This window comes from Saccopteryx leptura, chromosome 8, assembly GCF_036850995.1.
Source record: "Saccopteryx leptura isolate mSacLep1 chromosome 8, mSacLep1_pri_phased_curated, whole genome shotgun sequence".
Lineage (NCBI taxonomy): Eukaryota > Metazoa > Chordata > Mammalia > Chiroptera > Emballonuridae > Saccopteryx > Saccopteryx leptura.
In genome coordinates, this window is record NC_089510.1 from 97,500,363 (window position 1) to 97,523,712 (window position 23,350).

The 23,350-nt window shown below is 38.1% G+C and overlaps 1 protein-coding gene and 1 non-coding gene across 7 annotated transcripts in view; both read left to right on the forward strand.

The window, feature by feature from the left end:
* IFT80 (intraflagellar transport 80) overlaps positions 1-19,907 on the forward strand; it is a 261,132-nt gene extending 241,225 nt beyond the window's left edge. For 4 of the 6 annotated variants that reach the window (XM_066347674.1, XM_066347675.1, XM_066347673.1 and 1 more), the window contains 2 exons: positions 709-832; positions 18,263-19,906. In XM_066347674.1, coding sequence (XP_066203771.1) covers positions 709-832; positions 18,263-18,373 — 235 coding nt within the window. In that variant the 3' untranslated portion in view covers positions 18,374-19,906. Of the gene's footprint in view, positions 1-708; positions 833-18,262 lie in introns of all 6 variants that reach the window. The other 2 variants (XM_066347677.1, XM_066347676.1) reach the window with 1 other exon arrangement.
* On the forward strand, positions 16,121-16,227 carry LOC136380195 (U6 spliceosomal RNA). The gene has a single exon (XR_010746871.1). It is a non-coding gene; the product is annotated as a U6 spliceosomal RNA (small nuclear RNA).
* Positions 19,908-23,350: the final 3,443 nt, after the last annotated feature.

A 23,350-nucleotide genomic window follows, 5' to 3' on the forward strand; every position in this document is an offset into this window, starting at 1 on the left:
AATATTTCTTAAAAATGACTTAGTTATAGAGATACTAGATTATATAATTGAAATGGCTGTTAACTTTTTCTAAGAATCAAATGGCGAAGGCATTTAGTCAAATTTATTCTCAAATTTTATTTTCATAATATTTTACATTTGTTATATTAATAACATAAAGATGTCAGTATTTAGTTGATTATTAAACCAAACAAATTCATTAGTGACTTAACAAAAATGGTCAAGATAGTTAAACCACTTCCATTGGGGGGAATCTCATTTAGTTGAACTTTATTATGATTTCAATGAATTTTTCAATGAACATTTACCATACATATATTCTGTAGTACTTACCAAAAAGAAATTAAAGCCAAATCTTCCTTTAATAAATATATAGGTTAGTGAAGGAAATAGACTTGCAATTATTATAGTACATTGTAAGTAGGGTTGTAACAACAGTATACATAAAATGTTTTGGAGCACAGATAAGATAATGGTCATTTATTTCTATGAGGGGAGCTGGTCAGGGAGAAGAGATCATGTTTGATCTGGACCTTGAAGTATAAATAGAAACTTGCAAGATGGATGAGGTAGGGAAAATGACACTTCATACTGAGGGATGAGTGGAGGGAACAACATAGACTCTTTGTCCTACCCTTTCACCTCAAAACTCGACTGACCATAGAGGCCAATACAAGCAATGCTGATGGTTTTTTATTCTCATTATAGGGCACTTGAATTGGCCGTAAAATACAAAACACATGTTGATACAGTTCTTGCCTACCGTCAAAAGTTTTTGGAGACATTTGGTAAACAGGAAAGTAATAAACGATACTTGCAGTATGCAGAAGGTGTAAGTATTTTACAGTATTTTATAATAATGTATGTTTTATAAGTGTATGTAATATTCATCTTAATGAGACAGCATTTGAATAATCCATTCCTTAATCAAAAAATTACATTTTGCCTTATGATGTTGTAATCTTATTTTGACTATAATTATAATATTAATTTTTAAAATTCTTACAGCCATGTATGATGAACTCAAATCTGTTTTTATAATATCCAATTTGTGATAAGGTTGGGTGCTAATTACTATTTTAGATAAACAATATAAATGGCTGGGATAAAGTCTTCTAACTTCTGATTTTGCCTTTCACCAGCTTCCCCTTCTGTTGCAGCGGAATCATATAAGCACAGAGGGCACTGGCCAGATAATGGATACTTTGTCACTCTACAGAATTCTAGGGAGCTAGGTTGCATTTCCAGAGGTGCCTAATCTAAGTGGACTATACCACATAAGACCAAAGAGGGGTAACTTTTGCCTCTGAAACTCCAGAACCTCAGATTTTATTATGCCATTTAGAAGAGAGTCATTCTAGTACATAATTAGCCCACAAGGAGAGCCAGAACAAGAGAGTTTGCCAAAGTGTCTAGAGTAGAGCTGGCCATATCTCTCTAGGCTTAGACTATAGAAATAGAGTTTACCTCTAGTCATACAGACAAGAGACTTGTAATCCCAAGTTAGGGCCAACCTTGTTCCCAACTCTGTGGCCAGTTGATTTTCTTAAACTTTTATTCATTTATTTAAAAAAATGTATAAGAGTAATCACTCTGGGCCAGGTACTATGCTAGATGTTGAATTAGATATGACTTCTATCTTGGTGTATCTTATAGACCAGAGGTCAGGAACCTATGGCTCGCAAGCCAGATGTGGCTCTTCTGATGGCTGCATCTGGCTCGCAGACAAATCTTTAATAAAAAAAAATAATGTTAAAAATATAAAACATTCTTATGTATTACAATCTGTTCATTTCCTACCGCTCATGTTCATGGTTGCAGGTGGCTGGAGCCAATCACAGCTGTCCTCCGGGACAACACCAAATTTTTATTGGATATTGCGTTAATGTACACGGGTCATTGTATGGCTCTCACGGAATTACATTTTAAAATGTGTGGCGTTCATGGCTATCTCAGCCAAAAAGGTTCCCGACCCCTATTATAGACTATGTAGGAATGTTCTTTCTTGGGGATAGAATAAAATGGAATGTTCTGATCCATTCTAGGGGGCAGAATATATTAAAGGAACCTTGGGAAAAGAAACAAAAGTAGAGAGAAGGCCCCTATAATTCCTACTAAAGCCAACACTACCTATGTACCATATTTAGAATAGTGAGTGTCATGATCTACATTTTTGGATTTCAGAACAGTTTTCAGGGTAGTGAAACCTTTGGGGTCATTCTTAGAGATCTATAAGAATCCCAGGATAGACACAAGTTGTGGGTTTCTTGGTGGAAAGGATGTATTTTATGGAAGGTTCACAAACTTATTTTGTTTTATTCAGAACTTGTCTGTTATTGAAATGAATCCTCTGGGAGTTTGGGCTGTAAGACCTTACTCTGAGAACAAACTCCATGCTAAGCAGACCAATCACCAAATTAGCTGATATATTTGTATAGTTTTAAAAATATGACAGTATGTTAAAATTGAGCACCCACCTCAAATTTATTTTATTGTACAATTTTAAAGCAGATTAATACTACTCTGTTTCTTCATCATCATCATCAATACTTTTTTTTTCAGTATTTTTGCTTCAGTTTTTTTTTTTTTTTTTTTTTTTTTTTTTTTTTTTTTTACAGAGACAGAGAGTCAGAGAGAAGGATAGATAGGGACAGACAGACAGGAATGGAGAACGGAGAGAGAGATAAGAAGCATCAATTATTACTTTTTCGTTGTGACACCTTATTTGTTCATTCATTGCTTTCTCATATGTGCCTTGACTGTGGGGCTACAGCAGACCGAGTAACCCCTTGCTTGAGCCAGTGACCTTGGGTCCAAGCTGGTGAGCTTTGCTCAAACCAGATGAGACTGCACTCAAGCTGGCGACCTCGAGGTCTCGAACCTGGGTCCTCTGCATCCCAGTCTGACACTCTATCCACTGTGCCACCACCTGGTCAGGCGATTCTGGTGTTTTTGAGGACATAAATATAGTTCTTCCCTTCAAGGAAATTTTATTTTAAATAGCAAAAACTTAACATTTTAATCTTTCTTATTCAACTATTATTATTCAGCTATTACCAAAATATAATATTTCAATCACAGTAGTAGCAAAAATGTTCAAAGTGGGATAATCAGAACAACACGGTCTTTTTCGGTAGCTTGTTTGCTTTTCATCCTAGAACTATATTGATTACTTTGACTCCCTATGGCAATATGTCCTAGTTTCCTACTTTTCTTCTTCATAATTGTAATTTGGAAGTTAACTAGAAATCATAAAGCAATATTTTAAAATGAAAATTAAATTTGACTCTAAAAATCAGCACTTCTTATTTATGGTAGTCAGAATCATTATTATATAAATTCCTTATTTCAAAACTAAGAATTGAATAGGAAAAGATCATTTAAATTTTTTTGAGAAATTTATTCTAGATTTTTTGAAATCTAGTGGGTTTGCAATGAGTAATGAAGAAGTTTATAAGAAGTGAAAAGTTTGATATACATTCATATTTATGAGCCTTTAAGTGTTATTTGGATATTTCTAGTTTAAAATGTGACAATTTGGTATAAGGTGTATACTGTCTTCTAAGAACCCCATTAGAGTCGTTGTACCTGGTTTACAATGGTGTTCAGTAGTTTTTGTAAAGTGATTTTTATTTTATTTTGTAATCTTTTTTTTTTTTTTTTTTTTTTTTTTTGTATTTTTCCGAAGCTGGAAACGGGGAGAGACAGTCAGACTCCCGCATGCGCCCGACCGGGATCCACCCGGCACGCCCACCAGGGGGCGATGCTCTGCCCACCAGGGGGCGATGCTCTGCCCCTCTGAGGCATCGCTCTGTTGCGACCAGAGCCACTCCAGCGCCTGGGGCAGAGGCCAAGGAGCCATCCCCAGTGCCCGGGGCATCTTTGCTCCTATGGAGCCTCGCTGCGGGAGGGGAAGAGAAAGACAGAGAGAAAGGAGAGGGGGAGGGGTGGAGAAGCAGATGGGCGCTTCTCCTGTGTGCCCTGGCCGGGAATCGAACCCGGGACTTCTGCACGCCAGGCTGACGCTCTACCACTGAGCCAACCGGCCAGGGCTGATTTTTAAGTCTGGTAAATAAAATCCACTTGAGGAATATTTTCCAATCTACTGAATACATACTCTGTGGAAAAAGAAAAATAGAAGAACCTGTAGATGTTTAAAACAGTATGCTAGGAGAAAGGAAAAAAGTGAGAAACCAACCAACTTAACAAACACTTCATGAGCAGCATTTAAGAAAGGATAGAATTTTTAAGACAAGCAGTGAATACTCTAGATTTCAGACAGACCACTTTAGGTCTTGCAGCTTTTTAGGGCCTTGTAATATTACAAGGTTCTGAGATACAAAATCCTGGAGAGAAAATAGTGAGAGATTGTTTAATGATATCTCATTTGCTGGGTAATTAGTTAAATTAGTTACTATTTATTCAATATTTATTGAGTGCCTCCTTCAGACATTGTACTCTCGTTAGTGCTTGGGATAGAATAGTAAATGTGGCAGACACTGACCCTGACCTCATGAAGCTTATGTTCAAATAGAGGTGATAATTATACAGTTAATTGTTCATTTCAATTGTGATCATTCTTGATGATGGTGTACATATGGATAGGGAAACTGACCCAGAGAGAGAGATTCGCCAAGACTTTTATAAGCAAAGTGTATGATCTATGCGCTGAGCTCCAAAGATGAAGAGTAGAGGCTGACCAGGGGAGAGTGGTGTTTGGGGGACAGGCAAGTTCCAGGCAGAGGGAAGGCTTCGAAGTAGAAAAGAGTCAAGAGCAAAAGGGAGATTGACTTGAGGGTTTCATAGGGCAAAATATTGGACTTTTCCCTACAATTAAAGTGAAGCTATTAAAAGGAAATACCATAATCACTTTTACCTTTTAAAATTTCAGTTCCTAAATATAAGTGGAAACTTTGAATTTTCCACAAAATTGTCTTGAGTAGGATTTCATTAGTCAGTTAAAGGATATGATAGTAAGAACCAACGTGTGGGGTCTTGAAAGAATGGTGAAGGTGTACAGGGTCACTGCCCTGGATCCTGGATCCTAGATGGTTGGAACGTTGGTTGGGACCAGACATTGAAGGGTCGTAGTAAGTACTGTTAATAGATTTCTTAGTGAAAGCAGTATGAAGACTTGGAGGTTTGTACTCAAGAGAATGATGTGAAAGGTGTTTAAGTGTGGTGATTACTGTTAGTGAGTAGGTTACTCTAATAGTACCCACCAGGAGATTGAAAGGGTAAGACTTGTGAAAGAAGTAATTCAGCAGAAAAATTAAGAGAGCATGTGGTTGCGGGTGGGAGGAGAGGAGGTGAAATAAGGCAAGGCATTGAGTGTGATTCAGCATTTCTAGTTGGGTTACTGGTAGATGAGGATGCCATTAATTTACATAAGGAACATGCAAATAAACAAATTTTGGATCTTTTGAATTTGAATACATGAAAATATATACTGCTCACAAAAATTAGAGGATATTTCAAAATGAATATGAAGTGATAAAATATCCCCTAATTTTTGTGAGCAGTATATATATATATCTTTTTTTTTTTTAGTTTGTGGGTTATCCAAGTGGAGATATCTAGTGGGCAATTAAAAATATATATGAACATTGAAGTATATTGACAAAGGAGGAATCAGGACTAGATAAATTTATGGTCATGACCAGCTAGGCATAGTTGAAGTTATATGAGTTGATGAGGTCTCCTAGGGAAAGTATTAAAGATGTGGTTGGAACTCTGGTGAATACTAATTGTTAAAAGATTGTCTATGGGAAGAACATAGGAGAAAAAGAAGGAGGGAAAAAAAAGACTAAGGAGAACACTTAGAAAGGAGAGCAGAAACCAGAGGGAAAAGTATTACATAGACTAAGATGAGAGAATTTTCAAGGAGCAGCCGTCAACAATGTTCAGGGAACATTCCTACTTCAGGGCCTTCCTCTTCCCTCTGTCAACATGCTCTTTCCCAGATATAAACATGGATTCACTCACTCCATTTCCTGCAGGTCTTCAGGTCAGCTTCTCAAAGAGGCCCTCTCTGAGCACTCTATTTGAAATACACACCACCACCCCCAACTCCACCTTAGCACTCACTATCTCCCTTCCCTGTTTCCAAAACTCTTACTACTTCTGACATCATTTTTTACTTTTATTGTTAGCAAGAGAGAGACAGAGAAAGAGAGACAGACAGATAGGAAAGGAGAGAGATGAGAAGCATCAACTCGTAGTTGCAGCACTTTAGTTCATTGATTGCTTTCTCAAATGTGCCTTGACTGGGGGGCTTCAGCCAAGCCAGTGACCCCTTGCTCAAGCCAGTGACTTTAGGCCAAGGCCAGCGACCTTGCCCTTCAAGCCAGCAACCTTTGGGCTCAAGCCAGCAACCATGAGGTCATGTGTATGATCCCACACTCAAGCTGGCGACCCCATGCTCAAGCCAGCAACCTTGGGGTTTCAAACCTGGAGTCCTCATTGTCCCAGGTCAGTGCTCTATCTACTGCAACACCACCTGGTCAGGCACTTCTGACATTATTTATATATCTATCTATATTATGTAGATATAGATATATAATGTATATATCCATATACATAAATTTGTCTCTTCCATTATTATTTGTCTTTCCTTGTTTATCTCTCTGTGAAGACAGTGATTTTTTTTGGTTGTTGTTCATTGCTGATTCCTTGAACCTTGAACAATTCTTGGCATATAGTCAGATAGTCAGCAGTAATATTTGTTGAATGAGTCATGGAATCAGACAGGGAAGGTGTTTAGTGTAAAGAATGAAAACACGTGAGGGTGACATTAGTGAAAAGTTTCTGAAGTGTAGCAAGAACATAGTCATTACAGTGGTCTGAAGAGAGAATGAGTCAGGAATGGGAAGAACCAAGGTGGTAGCTTGTAAGAAAACAGAATAGAGAGGGGAGGATGATGAGGAGTAGCCAGTGAAGAGAAGGAAACTGAATCTGTAAGTAATAATTAAAGGTGGATGTCCTAGAAGAATCTTAAGAAGATGGGATCAGAGACTTATGTGAAGAGGTTGGCCAGAGACAGAAGGGAGAAAGATAAGGATGGATACACATCTAGGTAAGTTTGTGAATGCAAGGAAGGAAACTAAGTGAATCCATTACCCGATGGCCACCACGTTCTCTGTAAAGTAGAAAGCTGATTTTCAGCTGAGAGTAAGAGAGATGAGGTAGAGGATATGGAGCCATTTGGTATGACTTTGAAATTAATTCTGTGTGAACAAGAATTTACTAGGAACTAGAATAAGAAGTGTCAAATAGTATTGAAACTCCCTTTAATAGGAAAGGATGTATTTTAGTATAGAAGTCATTTAACAGCTGTCACGAGTACATCCTTATATAAACCTCATTATTAAGAATATTTCATTCCAAGGACTAAATTATTGGGGAACACTGCTCTAAAGCTGGATAAATGCCAAAATGAAAGTAAAACATTTATTTTCAGTGGGGCACCTATCAACCAATACCCTCATTTGTATTATAACAAGTAACTGAAATAGATGTCATCAATTTACTTGATGGACTTCTGTTGTAACAGATCAACAGTTAGTCCAAGTACCATCAATATATGGTTTTATTGTGATTGATTTCAGAAACATATGCAAGTCAATTTAAGGCTGGAAGAAGGCCAAAGCATTCATCAAGTTTGTCTTTCTCTTTGCAAATGTTTTATTAGACATAGAACAAGTGTTTTGCCATTTAAAAAATACTATTGTGGCCTGATTGAAAAATGAGTCTTTCAAATAACCTAATGTTTGCTCTGCCTTTAAATGAGCTGTCCCTTGAATCTTAGTACAGATATTCGTCTTCTATTAGTAAGAAGGATTCTCTTAATTTATCTATGTGATATAGTATAATGCAGGTGGCCAAGGCCAGGCGGGTTCATGTTGGATTCAGGCACATGGTAGAGAAACTGCGGAGCCAGAAAGGGTTAGGCCATTTGGTTTAATAAAGTCTCACAACAGCGGACAATCACACAGGCAGGGGAAACCTCTTCTCAGGCAGACAAACAGCAAGTATGGCCCCTCACCCTGGGGGGCAGGCAGGCAATCTGCACTTCCCAGCCTCTCATAGCCTTACAAAGACCATGCATGTGTGTCGCAGCCACGCACCCGCACCCACGCACCAGTCAGGCAAAGTGCTTACTGCTGGTAACCCCGCGAGCAAGCCTGACACAGCTGCCCCACATAATTGTCACGAACCTGCACGACTAGTAATTTTGCAGGTCTTGATTGGGAATGGTAGAGGATTGGGAAAAAGAGAGAGAAAAAAGCATGAGATTGAGAGGTCTCTCTGCAGTCTTTTTCTACAAGAGCTGCTTATATTCCCAAAAAGCTTTATTTTTATAGTGCAAAGCAGAGTTATTTTACAAAACAAAAGAAAGCTTTGATAACAAATTTACATCTCCGAGCTACATCAGGAATTCTCCTGAGCTACATTATGAAATCTCCTGAGTGCAGAAAACCTCCACTGAGCATAACAATTTAACTACACAAAACAATGGATAAAAAGAAAACTACCTTTAGCAATTTAAGCAAGTGAGGTTGGGGGGGATGAGACTAGCACAAATACTCAGCCTCATAGCCAATGTGGAGTTGTGGGGAAGAGCTTACCCTTTGGCTAAGTCTTGAACTTTGAGGGTTTTGTCAGCTTGCATTCTCCCACATGTAGTATAAAGAAAGCGTATGGAATTATTATCTCTAAGAAAAGATGACCAAAAGTATACACAAATTAATTTACAGAAATTTGGAGAAAGGATATTGGAATAAAAAGAACCAAGTATTTAATTCCATCAACTTCTGGCACAAAATAAAGGAGGCATGAATTCCTGTTAATGTTAAATTAAATCTCTTTTTTTAAAAATTAAATTTAATGTAGTGACATTGATAAATCAGGGTACATATGTTGAGAGAAAACATCTCCAGATTATTTTGACATTTGATTATGCTGTATACCCTTCACCCAAAGTCAAATTGACTTCTGTCACCTTCTATCTGGTTTTCTTTGTGCCCTCCCCTCCCCATACCCTCTCTCTCCTTCCTTGCCCCATCCTCCCACCCCCTACCCCCCACCCCGTTACCATCACATTCTTGTCCATGTCTCTGAGTCTCATTTTTATTGTCCCATCTATGATGGATTCATATAGTTCTTAGTTTATTCTGATTTGCTTATTTCACTCTGTCTAATGCTATCAAGGTCCATCCATGTTGTTGTAAATGATCTGATGTCATCATTTCTTATGGCTGAGTAGTATTTCATAGTATATATGTACCAAAGCTTTTTAATCCACTCGTCCACTGACGGACACTTGGGCTGTTTCCAGATCTTTGCTATTGTGAACAATGCTGCCACAAACATGGGGGTACATTTCTCCTTTTGGAGCAGTTCTATGGTATTCTTGGGGTATATTCCTAAAAGTGGGATAGCTGGGTCAAAAGGCAGTTCGATTTTCAATTTTTTGAGGAATCTCCATACTGTTTTCCACAGTGGCTGCACCAGTCTGCATTCCCACCAGCAGTGCAGGAGGGTTCCCTTTTCTCCACATCCTCGCCAGCACTTATTCTGTGTTGTTTTGTTGATGAGCGCCATTCTGACTGGTGTAAGATGATATCTCATTGTGGTTTTAATTTGCATTTCTCTAATGATTAGTGATGTTGAGCATTTTTTCATATGCCTATTGGCCATCTGTATGTCCTCTTTGGAGAAGTGTCTATTCATTTCTTTTGCCCATTTTTGGATTGGATTGTCTGTCTTCCTGGTGTTGAGATTTACAAGTTCTTTATAAATTTTGGTTATTAACCCCTTATCAGACGTATTGTCAAATATGTTCTCCCATTGTGTAGTTTGTCTTTTTATTCTGTTCTTATTGTCTTTAGCTGTGCAGAAGCTTTATAGTTTGATATAGTCACATTTGTTTATCCTGTCTTTTATTTCACTTCCACGTGGAGATAAATCAGCAAATATATTGCTCCAAGAGATATTGGAGAGGGTACTGCCTATGTTTTCTTCTAAGATACTTATGGTTTCACGGATTACATTTAAGTCTTTTATCCATTTTGAGTTTATTTTTGTGAATTGTGTAAGCTGGTGGTCTAGTTTCATTTTTTTGCAGGTAGCTGTCCAATTTTCCCAACACCATTTGTTTTCCTTACCTCCTTTGTCAAATATCAATTGTCCATAGAGCTGTGGGTTTATTTCTGGGTTCTCAGTTCTGTTCCATTGATCTATATGCCTGTTCTTATGCCAGTACCAGGCTGTTTTGAGTACAATGGCTTTGTTGTATAAGTTGATATCAGGAAGTGTGATACCTCCCACTTTATTCTTCTTTTTTAAGATTGCAGAGGCTATTCATGTTCTTTTTTGGTTCCATATAAATTTTTGGAATATGTAATCTATATCTTTGAAGTATGTCATTGGTATTTTTTTTTTTCTATATTTCTGAAGTTGGAAACGGGGAGGCAGTCAGACAGACTCCCGCATGCGCCCGACCAGGATCCACACGGCATGCCCACCAGGGGACGATGCTCTGCCCATCTGAGGCGCTGCTCTGTTGCATCCAGAGCCATTCTAGTGCCTGAGGCAGAGGCCATAGAGCCATCCTCAGTGCCCGGGCCAACTTTGCCCCAATGGAGCCTTGGCTTCAGGAGGGGAAGAGAGAGAGAGAGGAAGGAGAGGGGGAGGGGTGGAGAAGCAGACAGGCGCTTTTCCTGTGTGCCCTGGCCGGGAATCAAACCTGGGACTACTGCATGCCAGGCCGACGCTCTACCACTGAGCCAACCGGCCAGGGCCTGTCATTGGTATTTTAATTGGTATTACATTGAGTTTATAGATTGCTATGGGTAATATAGACATTTTAATGATGTTTATTCTTCCTAACCATGAGCACAGTATATGCTTCCACTTGTTTGTATCTTTCTTGATTTCTTTTATCAATGTTTTATAATTTTCCGAGTACAATTCTTTAGTGTCCTTGGTTAAATTTACTCCTAGGTACTTTATTTTTTTGGTTGTAATGGTGGAGGGGATTGTTTCCTTAATTTCTCTTTCTGAGTGTTCATTGTTGGCGTATAAAAATGCCTCTGATTTCTGAGTATTAGTTTTATATCCTGCCACCTTGCTGAATTCATTTATTAGGTCCAGAAGTCTTTTGACTGAGACATTAAGGTTTTCTATATACAATATCATATCATCAGCAAATAATGACAGTTTTACTTCTTCTTTTCCAACTTGAATGCCTTTTATTTCTTCTTCTTGTCTGATTGCTGTGGCTAGGACTTCCAGGACTATGTTGAATAAGAGTGGTAAAAGGAGACACCCCTGCCTTGTTCCTGATCTTAAGGGGATTGCTTTTAATTTTTGCCCATTGAGTATGATGTTGGCTGTGGGTTTGTCATAGATGGCTTTTATCATGTTGAGGTATGTTCCCTGTATTCCCACTTTGCTGAGTTTTGATCATGAATGGGTGCTGGATTTTAACAAATGCTTTTTCTGCATCTATTGAAATTATCATGTGGTTTTTCTCCTTCCTTTTGTTTATGTGATGAATCACAGTGATTGATTAGCAAATACTGTACCAGCCTTGCCTCCCCAGAATAAATCCCACTTGATCATGGAGTATTATTTTTTCCATATATTGTTGGATCCAGTTTGATAATATTTTGTTGAGGATTTAAGCATCTATATTCATCAGGGATATTGGCCTATAATTTTCTTTCTTTGTGTTGTCTTTGCCTGGTTTTGGAATCAGAATTATGCTCGCCTCATAAAAGGGGTTTGGAAGTCTTCCTTCCTCTTGAATTTTTTGAAATAGCTTGAGAAGGATAGGAGTTAGTTCTTCTTTGAATATTTGGTAGAATTCAGTTGTGAAGCCATCAGGCCCCGGATTTTTCTTTGTTGGGAGTTTTTTGATAACTGTTTCGATCTCATTTGGTGTAATTGGTCTGATTAGGTTTTCTGATTCTTCCAGATTGATTTTTGGAAGATTGTATGTTTCAAGGAATTTGTCCATTTCATCTAGGTTGTCTAGTTTTTTGGCATACAGTTCTTCATTATATTTTCTTATAATATTTTGTATTTCTGTTGTGTCAGTTGTTATTCTCCACTCTCATTTCTAATTTTATTTATTTGAGTCCTCTCTCTCTTTTTCTTGTTGATTCTAGTTAAAGGTTCAATAATCTTGTTTACCTTTTCAAAGAACCAGCTCCTAGTTTTTTGATCCTCTGTATTATTTCTTTAGTCTCTATGTCATTTATTTCTGCTCTGGTCTTTATTATTTTCTTCCTTCTACTACATTTGGGCTTTACTTGCTGTTCTTTTTCTAGTTCTTTTAGATGCAGGTTTAAGTTGTTTATTTGAGCTTTTTCTAGTTTTTTAAGGTGTGCCTGTAGTGCTATGAACTTTCCTCTCAGTACTGCTTTTGCTGTGTCCCATAAATTTTGAGTTGATGTATGCTCATTGTCATTCTTTTTTTGGAATTTTTTTTATTTCTTCTTTCATCTCATTCTTAATCCATTCGTTATTTAACAACCTGCTCTTTAGTTTCCATGTTTTTGAGAATTTTTGAGCTTTTCTGTTGTGGTTCATTTCTAGTTTCATGCCATTGTGATCAGAGACTGTGTTTGATATGATTTCAATCTTCTTAAATTTGTTGAGAACACTTTTGTGCCCTAACATGTGGTCTATCCTAGAGAATGTACCATGAGCACTTGAAAAGAATGTATATTCTGCTGCTTTAGGGTGAAAGGTGAAAGGTTCGGAAGATATCTATTAAACCCAGTTGATCTAGTGTGTCCTTTAAGTCTGCTGTTTCTTTGTTAGTTTTCTTTCTTGAGGATCTATCTAGTGATGTTAATGGGGTATGGGGTATTGAAATCCCCTACTATTATAGTATTGCTGTTGATCTTGCCCTTTATATCCATCAAAATCTGCTTTATATATTTAGGTGCTCCTATATTAGGTACATAGATATTTTTAATAGTTATATCTTCCTTTTGGATTGTTCCCTTTATCATTATGTAATGGCCTTCTTTATCTCATACTATATCCTTTGTTTTAAAGTCCATTTTGTCTGATATAAGTATTGCTACCCCAGCTTTTTTTCATTTCCATTTGCATAAAATATTTTTTCCCCTCCTTTTACCTTCAGTCTGTGTGCATCTTTTGTTTTAAGGTATGTCTCTTGTAGACAGCATATGTACGGGTCCTGTTTTCTTATCCATGCAGCTACCTTATGTCTTTTTATTGGATAATTTAATCCATTTACATTTAAGGTTGTTATTGAGATGTAGTTGTTTATTGCCATTTTATTCTTTTTTTTTTTTTTTTTTTTGTATTTTTCTGAAGCTGGAAATGGGGAGAGACAGTCCGACAGACTCCCACATGTGCCCAACCGGGATCCACCCGGCACACCCACCAGGGGCGACGCTCTGCCCACCAGGGGGTGATGCTCTGCTCCTCCGGGGCGTCGCTCTGCCACGACCAGAGCCACTCTAGCGCCTGGGGCAGAGGCCAAGGAGCCATCCCCAGCGCCTGGGCCATCTTTGCTCCAATGGAGCCTTGGCTGCGGGAGGGGAAGAGAGAGACAGAGAGGAAGGAGGGGGTGGGGGTGGAGAAGCAAATGGGCGCTTCTCCTATGTGCCCTGGCCAGGAATCGAACCCGGGTCTCCCGCACGCCAGGCCGACGCTCTACTGCTGAGCCAACCAGCCAGGGCCCCATTTTATTCTTGAAAGCTGTATTCCTTTTTGCTATATTCTTTTCCCACTCTGATCTGTTTACAACAGGCCCCTTAACATTTCCTGCAGCATTGGTTTGGTTGTACTGAATTCCTTGAGTTGTTTTTTTGTCTGGGAAGCTTTTTATTTCTTCTTCAATTTTAAACGATAGCCTTGCTGGATAAAGTCTTGGTTGTATGTTCTTGTTTTGCATTGCTTTGAATATGTCTTGCCATTCCCTTCTGGCCTCAAGTGTTTCTGTTGAGAAGTCGGATGTCATCCTTATGGGGGCTCTTTTGTAGGTGATAGCTTTTTTTCTCTTGCAGCTTTTAATATTTTCTCTTTATCACTTAGCTTTGGTATTTTAATTATGATGTGTCATGGTGTAGGTTTCTTTGGGTTTCTCTTTAATGGAGTTCTCTGTGCTTCTTGAACTTGTGAGAGTTTCTCCTGCATTAATTTAGGGAAGTTTTCAGCTATGATATGATTGAACAAAGTCTCTATCCCTTTTTCTTTCTCTTCTTCAGGAACCCCTATGATGCGGATGTTATTTCTCTTCCTGTTTTCACAGAGCTTTCTAAGATTTTCCTCAGACTTTTTGAGTCTCTTTTCTTTTTTCTTCTCTGCTTTCTTGCCTTCATTCAAGTTGTCCTCCAACTCGCTATTTCGATCCTCAGCTGTATCCATCCTGTTTTTAATTCCTTCCATTGTGGTCTTCATTTCTGATACTATATTTGTCATCTCCGACTGATTCTTTTTTAATATATTTCAATATCCTTTTTTATACTTGCTATTTCTTTATTTAGGTGTCCGTATTGACCATCCATTGTTGTTCTAAGATCTCTAAGCATCCTTACAATCATTATTTTGAACTCCGCATCTAGAAGTTTATTTCCATATCACTCAGTTCATTTCCTCAAGGTTTCTCTTGCAGTTTCATTTGGATTGCACTTCTTTGTCTTCTTATTATCTGTGTTTGGGTGTTTTGTTTGTAGAGTTGGTTGAGTCTAGGCTTGGTGTTGTCTGCCTACAGTTTTCAACTGTGTTATTTTTAGGTCTTCTTGGGTGGACATTAGCTATTATTTGTAATCCACTTTCAGATTTGGCCCTCTTTGAAGTCTTGATTTGTTTGTTTTCTTAACAGTTGATAGTCTTGTTTATTGATCACAGCAGGGGGCTTCCTTGAAACTGTATCCAGGAATGTGGTAGGTGTAACCTGAAATTCTGAGGCCTCGTCTACCAGTTAATCTCTCTGGGGTCAGGGTGTTTTCTCAGCTTCAGTAGGGGGAGGTGTGTCTCAGATCTCCATGGAGACCTGAGTTACTGCCCCTCCTCCCCACTTCTTGTTTTCAGCTGTGTCTTGTTGCGCTGACTGGAACTGGAGAGATGTCTGGAGATCTGTGATCCGGAAGCACTTTAGACGTGTTTTGTGGAAGGATCCGTCCCTCCCCCAGCTATGGCCACCTATAGCATGGATGAGTCAGCTTTTAGGTCGTCTCCTGCATTCCTTTGCCCCTTACCGTCTGTCCCTCTCTTTTCCCTTCTGACTTGGAAGATAAGCCAGTCCTTTCAACACACCTCGCTCCCTGGTCACCAGACAAGTGGCTGTGAGCAGTATTTTCTGCTCTTTTTCCTGGAGTGAGATCCCTTCTGGGCTCTCAGCCTCACCCTCCCCCCTCCATTCCTGTAAACAGGGGAGATTCAGGCATTCCCTACCAGGTTTTTTGTGGCTTCTTCTTTGCTCCTTGTTTTTTGAGAGCTGTTCTTATAGTCCAGAGTTGGTTTTTCACGCTGATTTTTCCTAAATTCATTTGTATTCCAGTTTGGTGGTGAGAGCTGGGCGTCTGTGTGTCTGCCTACTCCGCTGCCATCTTTAGGTCTTCTCTAAATTAAATCTCTTATTTAAGATAAATCTGTTCAAGCAGCAAATAGTATTTCAGTGTGGTGTAATATTACTTATTTCTCCCAGCTGTCCAACCAGGAGGTGAGAACCTAGTCACTTTTGGCTTAGTCTTAGGAGCTTGGGTTTATTTCTTAGTAAATCAGAGTTAGATTAGCCTAGAATCTAGAATCTAATTTTTCCCATGTTTTGCCTAAGAGGACACATATTCCTAAATTATTGATCTCTAACTTTTTAAAACAGAAAAATGCTTTTTCTTAAAGAAATTGTTGCTAGAACTCAGAGCGTAGCCCATTTCTGATCCCAAATGTAATGAGGCAGTGCACAAGGTGCTGCCTCATGCGTCAGAGAGGTGGAAACAGATGAAAATATTATTTCTTTTCAATGATTCTTTTTGAGAAAGCTTAGGCTTTCCTTTCTTACTACTTCCTCTAATATCTTTACATTATTGTTTTAAACACTGCTGTAACTTTATATTACTTTAAGAGTTATTACGTGCTCGCTTAGGCAGCACATATACTAAAATTGGAATGATACAGAGAAGATTAGCATGGCCCCTGCGCAAGGATGACATGCAAATTTGTGAAGCGTTCCATATTTTTAATGAAACTAGACCACCAACTTACACCATTCACAAAAATTAACTCAAAATGGATAAAAGACTTAAATGTAAGCTGTAAAACCATAAGCATCTTAGAAGAAAACATAGGCAGTAAGCTCTCTGTCATCTCTCGCAGCAATATACTTGCTGATTTATCTCCACGGGGAAGTGAAATAAAAGACAGGATAAACAAATGGGAGTAAAAAGCTTCTGCACAGCTAAAGACAATAAGAACAGAATAAAAAAAACAAACTACACAATGGGAGAATATATTTGACAATACATCTGATAAGGGGTTAATAACCAAAATTTATAAAGAACTTGTAAAACTCAATACCAGGAAGACAAACAATCCAATCAAAAAATGGGCGAAAGAAATGAATAGACACTTCTCCAAAGATGACATACAGGTGGCCAATAGGCATATGAAAAAATGCTCAACATCACTAATCATTAGAGAAATGCAAATTAAAACCACAGTGAGATATCACCTTACACCAGTCAGAATGGCTCTCATTAATAAAACAACACAGAATAAGTGCTGGCAAGGATGTGGAGAAAAGGGAACCTCCCTGCACTGCTGGTGGGAATGCAGACTGGTGCAGCCACTGTGGAAAACAGTATGGAGATTCCTCAAAAAATTAAAAATCGAACTGCCTTTTGACCTAGCTATACCACTTTTAGGAATATACCCCAAGAACACCATAGCACTGTTTGAAAAGAAGATATGCACCCCCATATTTCTGGCAGCATTGTTCACAACAGCAAAGATCTGGAAACAGGGTAAGTGTCCGTCAGTGGACGAGTGGATTAAAAAGCTTTGGTACTATGGAATACTACTCAGCCATAAGAAATGATGACATCGGATCATTTACAACAACATGAATGGACCTTGATAATATTATAGTGAGTGAAATAAGTAAATCAGAAAAAACTAAGAACTATATGATTCCATACATAGGTGGGACATAAAAATGATACTCAGAGACATGGACAAGAGTGTGAGGGTTATGGGGGGGAGGAGAGGGAGGGGGTTGGGGGAGGTGAAGGGCACAAAGAAAACCAGTTAGAAGGTGACAGAAGACAATTGGACTTTGAGTGATGGGAACGCAGCATAATCTAATGTCAAAATAACCTAGAGATGTTTTCTCTGAACATATGTACCCTGATTTATCAATGTCACCCCATTAAAATTAATTAAAAACAAAAAAAAGAGTTATTATAAGGGAGCCCTTTTTGTACTGTATGCTTGGGGGAAACAAATGTTGCCATATCTTTGCTCATAGCTAGGCCTCTAATGGAAACCTCAGTATATAAGCAGTGAAGAGCTGACCCATTTGCAGTAAACTTGGTGGAGTGCAGTCCACATTCACCATCATGTCCCTGAGGCACCTGTGCAGAATCTTAAGGCTCCACGGCTAAAACAAGATTTTGGTCTTTTGAATTACAGTGGTTATTGTTCTGTTTGGTGTGATTCTTAAAGTTCTTTCTTTTCCTTTATTTATTTATTTATTTTTTTTGACAGAGACAGAACAAGATTCAGAGAGAGAGACAGATAGGGACAGACAGGAAGAGAGAGAGATGAGAAGCATCCATTCTTCATTGCAGCACCTTAGTTATTCATTGATTGCTTTCTCATATGTGCCTTGAATGAGGGGCTACAGCAGAGCAAGTGACCCCTTGCTCAAGCCAGCGACCTTGGGCACAAGCCAGCGACAATGAGATCATGTCTATGATCCCATGCTCAAGCCAGTGACCCTGTGCTCAATCAAGCTAGTGTGCATGTGTTCAAGCCAAATGAGCCTGTACTCAAGCCAGCGACCTTGAGGTTTTGAACCTGGGTCCTCCATGTCCCAGTCTGATGCACCACCACCTCTTTTTTGAGCATTATTTTTTCTTAACTTTTTTTATGCTCTTTTTCTCTAATGTTTCGGAAGTCATACATTCTATTTTTATTTATTCTTGGTGTTTTTTTTTTTAATTAAACAAGAATGTCCTTACTATATAAGCATGTCTCTTCCTTTCTTTTACTGCAGCTCCAGATAGATTGGGAGAAAATCAAAGCTAAAATCGAGTTGGAAATTACAAAAGAGCGAGAGCAATCATCGAACAACAAGTCCAGCAAGAATATAGGTCTAAAGCACTAAATCCCATGCTTATCTCTAAGGAGGTTTTCCTTTTGAAACTAATTCTGATTAAGGATAAGCATTTGTTCTTTGCTAAGGAGAAAGGCAGAATCTGTAAGTATAAGCACTTGCTATGTATTTAATACTAAAAGTATATCCAGAAAGATTGAGCAAAAAATAATTAATGTAATTTCATCTTTTATATTTTTTAGTCCAGTAATTTGTAAAACATTTCTATATATTTAAGGTATACATATGTAGTGCTGCTTACATGCCGTTTCTACCCGTTACTTTATCTGAATCTTCAGCATGAAAATATTAATACTGATAATAAAATATTGAACTCTTTAAAACATGTATCATCATTAATTTCAATTTTACCTCTAAATCATAAAGTGCTCTGAAAGCTTATTTATACAACAAAAATACATGAAGATGGATTTTTGAAAATGTACAACAAAACATATACTTGTCCACAATATTCATAGCAGCATTATTCACAATAACAAAAACGTGGACAAGAAAGATGAATGGATAACAGATGAATGTATATACATATAGTGTAATATTATTCAGCCTTAAAAGGGAATGAAATTCTAGCATATGCTACAACATGAATAAACCTTGAAAATCTTATGCTAAGTAAAATAAGCCAGACACAAAAAGTCAGATGTGTATGATACCTTTTATTAGAGGTGCCTAAAATAGTCATGTTCACTGAGACACAAATGAGAATAGTGGTTGCCAGGACTGGGGAAGGGGAAAGTGGGGCAATTATTATTTTTTTAACAAGTACAGAATTCCTGTTTGGGATGAACCAGCTCTGGAAATGGATAGTGGTAATAGTTGTACAACATTGTGAATGTACTAAATATGCCACTGAATTGTACACTTGAAAATAGATACACTTGAAATTGTACACTTGAAAATAAATACAATTTGAAATGGCAAATTGTATTATTACATTTTACCATGATTTTATTATTTTTTATTTTTAACTTTTATTTTTTAAATTGAATTTATTGGGGTAATACTGGTTAACAAAATTATACAGGTTTCAGGTACACAATTCTACAACACATCATCAGCACACTGCATTGTGTGTTCACCACCCCATCATTTCACTATGATTTTAGAAATACACCTATAATGGGAAGAAATAATTTTCTCATTCCTGCCCTGATTTGAGAATGTTTAGATAATAGACCCTGGAGCCTGAACTTATGAAAATTTTCTTAAATGACAAACCAGTTTGACTAGCCATAATTCAGTATGTTCAAAAATTATTACTGCAAAATTTTTTAACATTAACACAAGTACTACTTAGACGGCTTTCCATGAAGTCACTTTTAGAAATGGTGTATTATGTAGTAGGAATATACACATGTATGAATAAGTGATTACCTCCCACACCCCCATTTTAGTTAATATATGTAGGTTTCTTTTATGAAAATGTTTCTGTCTTTTCAACATTTCTTTTTTTTTCCTGGAATGTTGGACTATCCTGTTCTTCATTCAGATGCTAGGTACAAGGGTATATTTAGTTTGTGAAATATGATTGAGCAGTTTACTATAAATTTACATATGTTTTCTACATTGTTATATTTCAATAAAAAGTTTAAAAAGAAAAATGGTTAAAAGAGTAAATTTCTTAAATTTATTTTTTATTGTGGTTAACATAAAATATTAATGTCAGGTATACAACATAGTGATTCAAAATTTATATATCTTACAAAGTGATCACCGTATAAGTCTATCTGTCATTGTATATACTTATTACAATGTTATTGACTTTTTTCTCCGTACTGTACATGATATCCTAAAGTGTAAATTTTATATTGTTTTTTTATTACAGTTTAAGAAGTCAAAAATATTTAATGAATGTCTCTATTCTCACAATAGTTCTCTGATACCAGTTAGGTGTCCTACAATTCAATTTAGTTCTGACACTAACTACTTGGATGCAGTGTCCAGCCCCATGACATAAAGGATGAGACCCCAGCTGGACTGTCCTTATGTTAGTTCCCAGCTGCAAGAGGAGATCCAAGATACTCACACTCCTTTATAATATGGCTACAGATTTGGGGGTTTCTACCACAGCCCTTTTAGGATTAATAATTTAATAATGACTCACCTAACTCAGTGAAACACTACTTTCCATTAAAGTTTTACTATAAAGGATACAACTCAGAAACAGCCAAGTGCAAGAGCCGCATAGAACCAGGTCTATAGGAAGGGAGAGTCAGTGGGGGAGGAAGGGGGACACAGAGCTTCCATGCCCCCTCCTTGTGGAAACTAGGCACTCCAGGCATGTCATTCCCCAGCACATCAATATGCTCACCAACCAGGAAAATCTTTCTGACCTTGCTGTCCTGAATTTTTACGAAGGTTATGTTATGCAGGCATAATTGATTAAATCATTGGACATGTGACTGAACTCAATCTCCAGACCTTCTCCTTTCCCCAGAGGTCAGGTAGCTGAAAAACTTAGTGCTCTAACCAGGTGGCTTTTTCTGGTGATCAGTCCTCAATACTGAAGCTGTCTTCTAGTCCCCCACCCCAACATACACACACACATACACACGCACACACATACTCCCCCCCACACACATACACTCGTTGGCATAAGCAAGATTTTAACACTCAGGAAATTCCAAGGGTTTTGGAAGCTCTGTACCAGCCCCATCTACCCCCCAACCAGGAATATTCTTTATTATATTACAGTCTCTGACCACAGGATCTTTGACAGCAAAAAGATCATTCCTGACTGAGCATAGCAGATACAGCCACATTTGGAGGAGTAAGGACAGGTAACTATTAAACTATATTTCCAAATTCATTTGATTATCAGTATCAGTAGTATAATCTTTCCAACAATGCCAGTGTTATTACATATCACATTATGGTAGATATAGCCTGAAAAATAAATGAGTTAAAAGATTCTGGCACATTACTAGAGTCCCATCCAGTCTCTGATAAATAGTCCAATCCATCATCATTCCATATGCCCAGAATGTTTTTCAGGGAAAGGGCTTCATTTTGATTATGTCAGGTTCAAAAGCAGGAGTGGTCTCAGCTTCCCATATATTTCAGGCATCTGGTATAATTGAGCTAAGACACAATATAATTTTTGCTCTGACCTTCCTTCCAAGTATTAACATTGGAATTGTCTCATTGCATAACCCATTTATTCATTCCTTTATTCTTAACTGCTATTCCTCCTCTCCATTTATATTTAATCCTTTCCACCTTTGGGAGGGATATTGGGTTCGGCCACTGTGCTGGTCTAGTTTGCAGACAGCAATACAAGTCTAGCCAATACCTCCCTATCACTCCACTCCCATTTATATAGGATGGGTTTACACAGGTGTAGAACCAGTGTGCTATTTCTACCCATAAGAATCAGAACTAGATTTATTGTTAGCTCCAAGGTTGCCATACAGGATAAAAATACAATCCACCCCATCAGACCCTTAGGAATTCTGACATAATGATTTTAAAACAATTATAGTTTGTTTCTAAGTAGTCATCCTTGGTTCCAGCAATGTAGTTACAGGCTTGGTCCAGGGACCACTGCATCAGGTAGGGAGAAGGAAGTTACAGTAATGTGGGAAAGAAAGAAAAAAGTATAGTCGTCATACCAACATTCTCTCTGTGGGATGACTTGCATAGTCACACCAGCACCTTCACCAACCTCTCAGCCCCAGATTCAGAATAGCAGAGGTTTATCTAGGGGGTAGACTATAAGCTCCCTCATTTTGAGTGTGAGCACACATTCATGAAGGCCTAGCCATTATATCTTATTTTATTCATTTTTTGAAAGATGTTATTTATTGATTTGAGGGAGAGAGAAAGAGAGAGAGAGAGACAAAGAGAGAGACGTATATGCCTTGACTGGGCTAGCCCAGGATTTCAAACTGGCAGCCTTAACATCCAGGTCAATGCTCTATCCACTGTGCTACCACAGATCAGGCTAGTTTATTTTTTATTGATTTTAAAGAGAGAAGAAGGCTGAGAGAGAGAGAAACACTTATTTGTTGTTTCACTTATTTATGCATTCACTGGTTGACTCTTGTATGTGCCCTAACTGGGGATTGAACCTGCAACCTTGGTGTATCGGGGTAACACTCTAACCAGCTGCACTACCTAGCCAGGGCTCTTACTCCATTTTAAACACTGTTTCTACTACCTGTTCTAATTCTATACCAAAGATTTACTTTGTGGAGAATATCTCTCTGTCCATTGTTGGACATGATGGCCAGTAAAATGTGTTTCTTAGTTTGAAGAAATGTGATCCAAATTGGTACAGTATCTTCTGTTCCTTTTACAGCACTCTGAGCATTAGTATCTAGCACTGGGTAAGCAAAGCCTGGTCTAGAGCCAGTGTTTATTCCTGTACCCACATGGAGGTCCCTAGGGCTACTGGTATCAGTCTGACTTGCCACTCTGTGTGGGGCCTCCCCGCAGGGCATCTTCATCTTCCTCATAGCCATCTGTGGTCTCAATCTCTCTGGTTGGCAGAGAAAACAGTTCATGTTGGCATTTTTTTTTACTTTAAAATTTATTTTATTGATTTTTAGAGAGAGAGGAAGGGAGAGAGAGAGAGAGAGAGAGACAGGAACATCGTTCTGTTCCTGTATGTGCTCTGACCCGATATCAAACTGGCAACCTCTGGGCTTTGGAACAATGCTTTAACCAACTGAGCTCTCTGGCCAGGGCTCAAGTATTTTTAATATCAGAGACAAGCATTCTTACTTTAACTATCAATGGATGTTGATGCTCTCAGAGCTCTTCACATAAGAGTCATCCTCACCAGGTGCATTGGCCCAGCCTGCCTTAGGATAGAGAGTATCTAACCTGCTCTTAGAGTACCCTGAGCTTGTCTTCTGACATTAGCGTCCCATCTTCCCAACAGAAGATCTATAAACAGAACGAGGACTCATCTACTTCCTCCTTAAATATCCCTTTAGAATTGGTTAGATTCTAAGCCAATTTAAG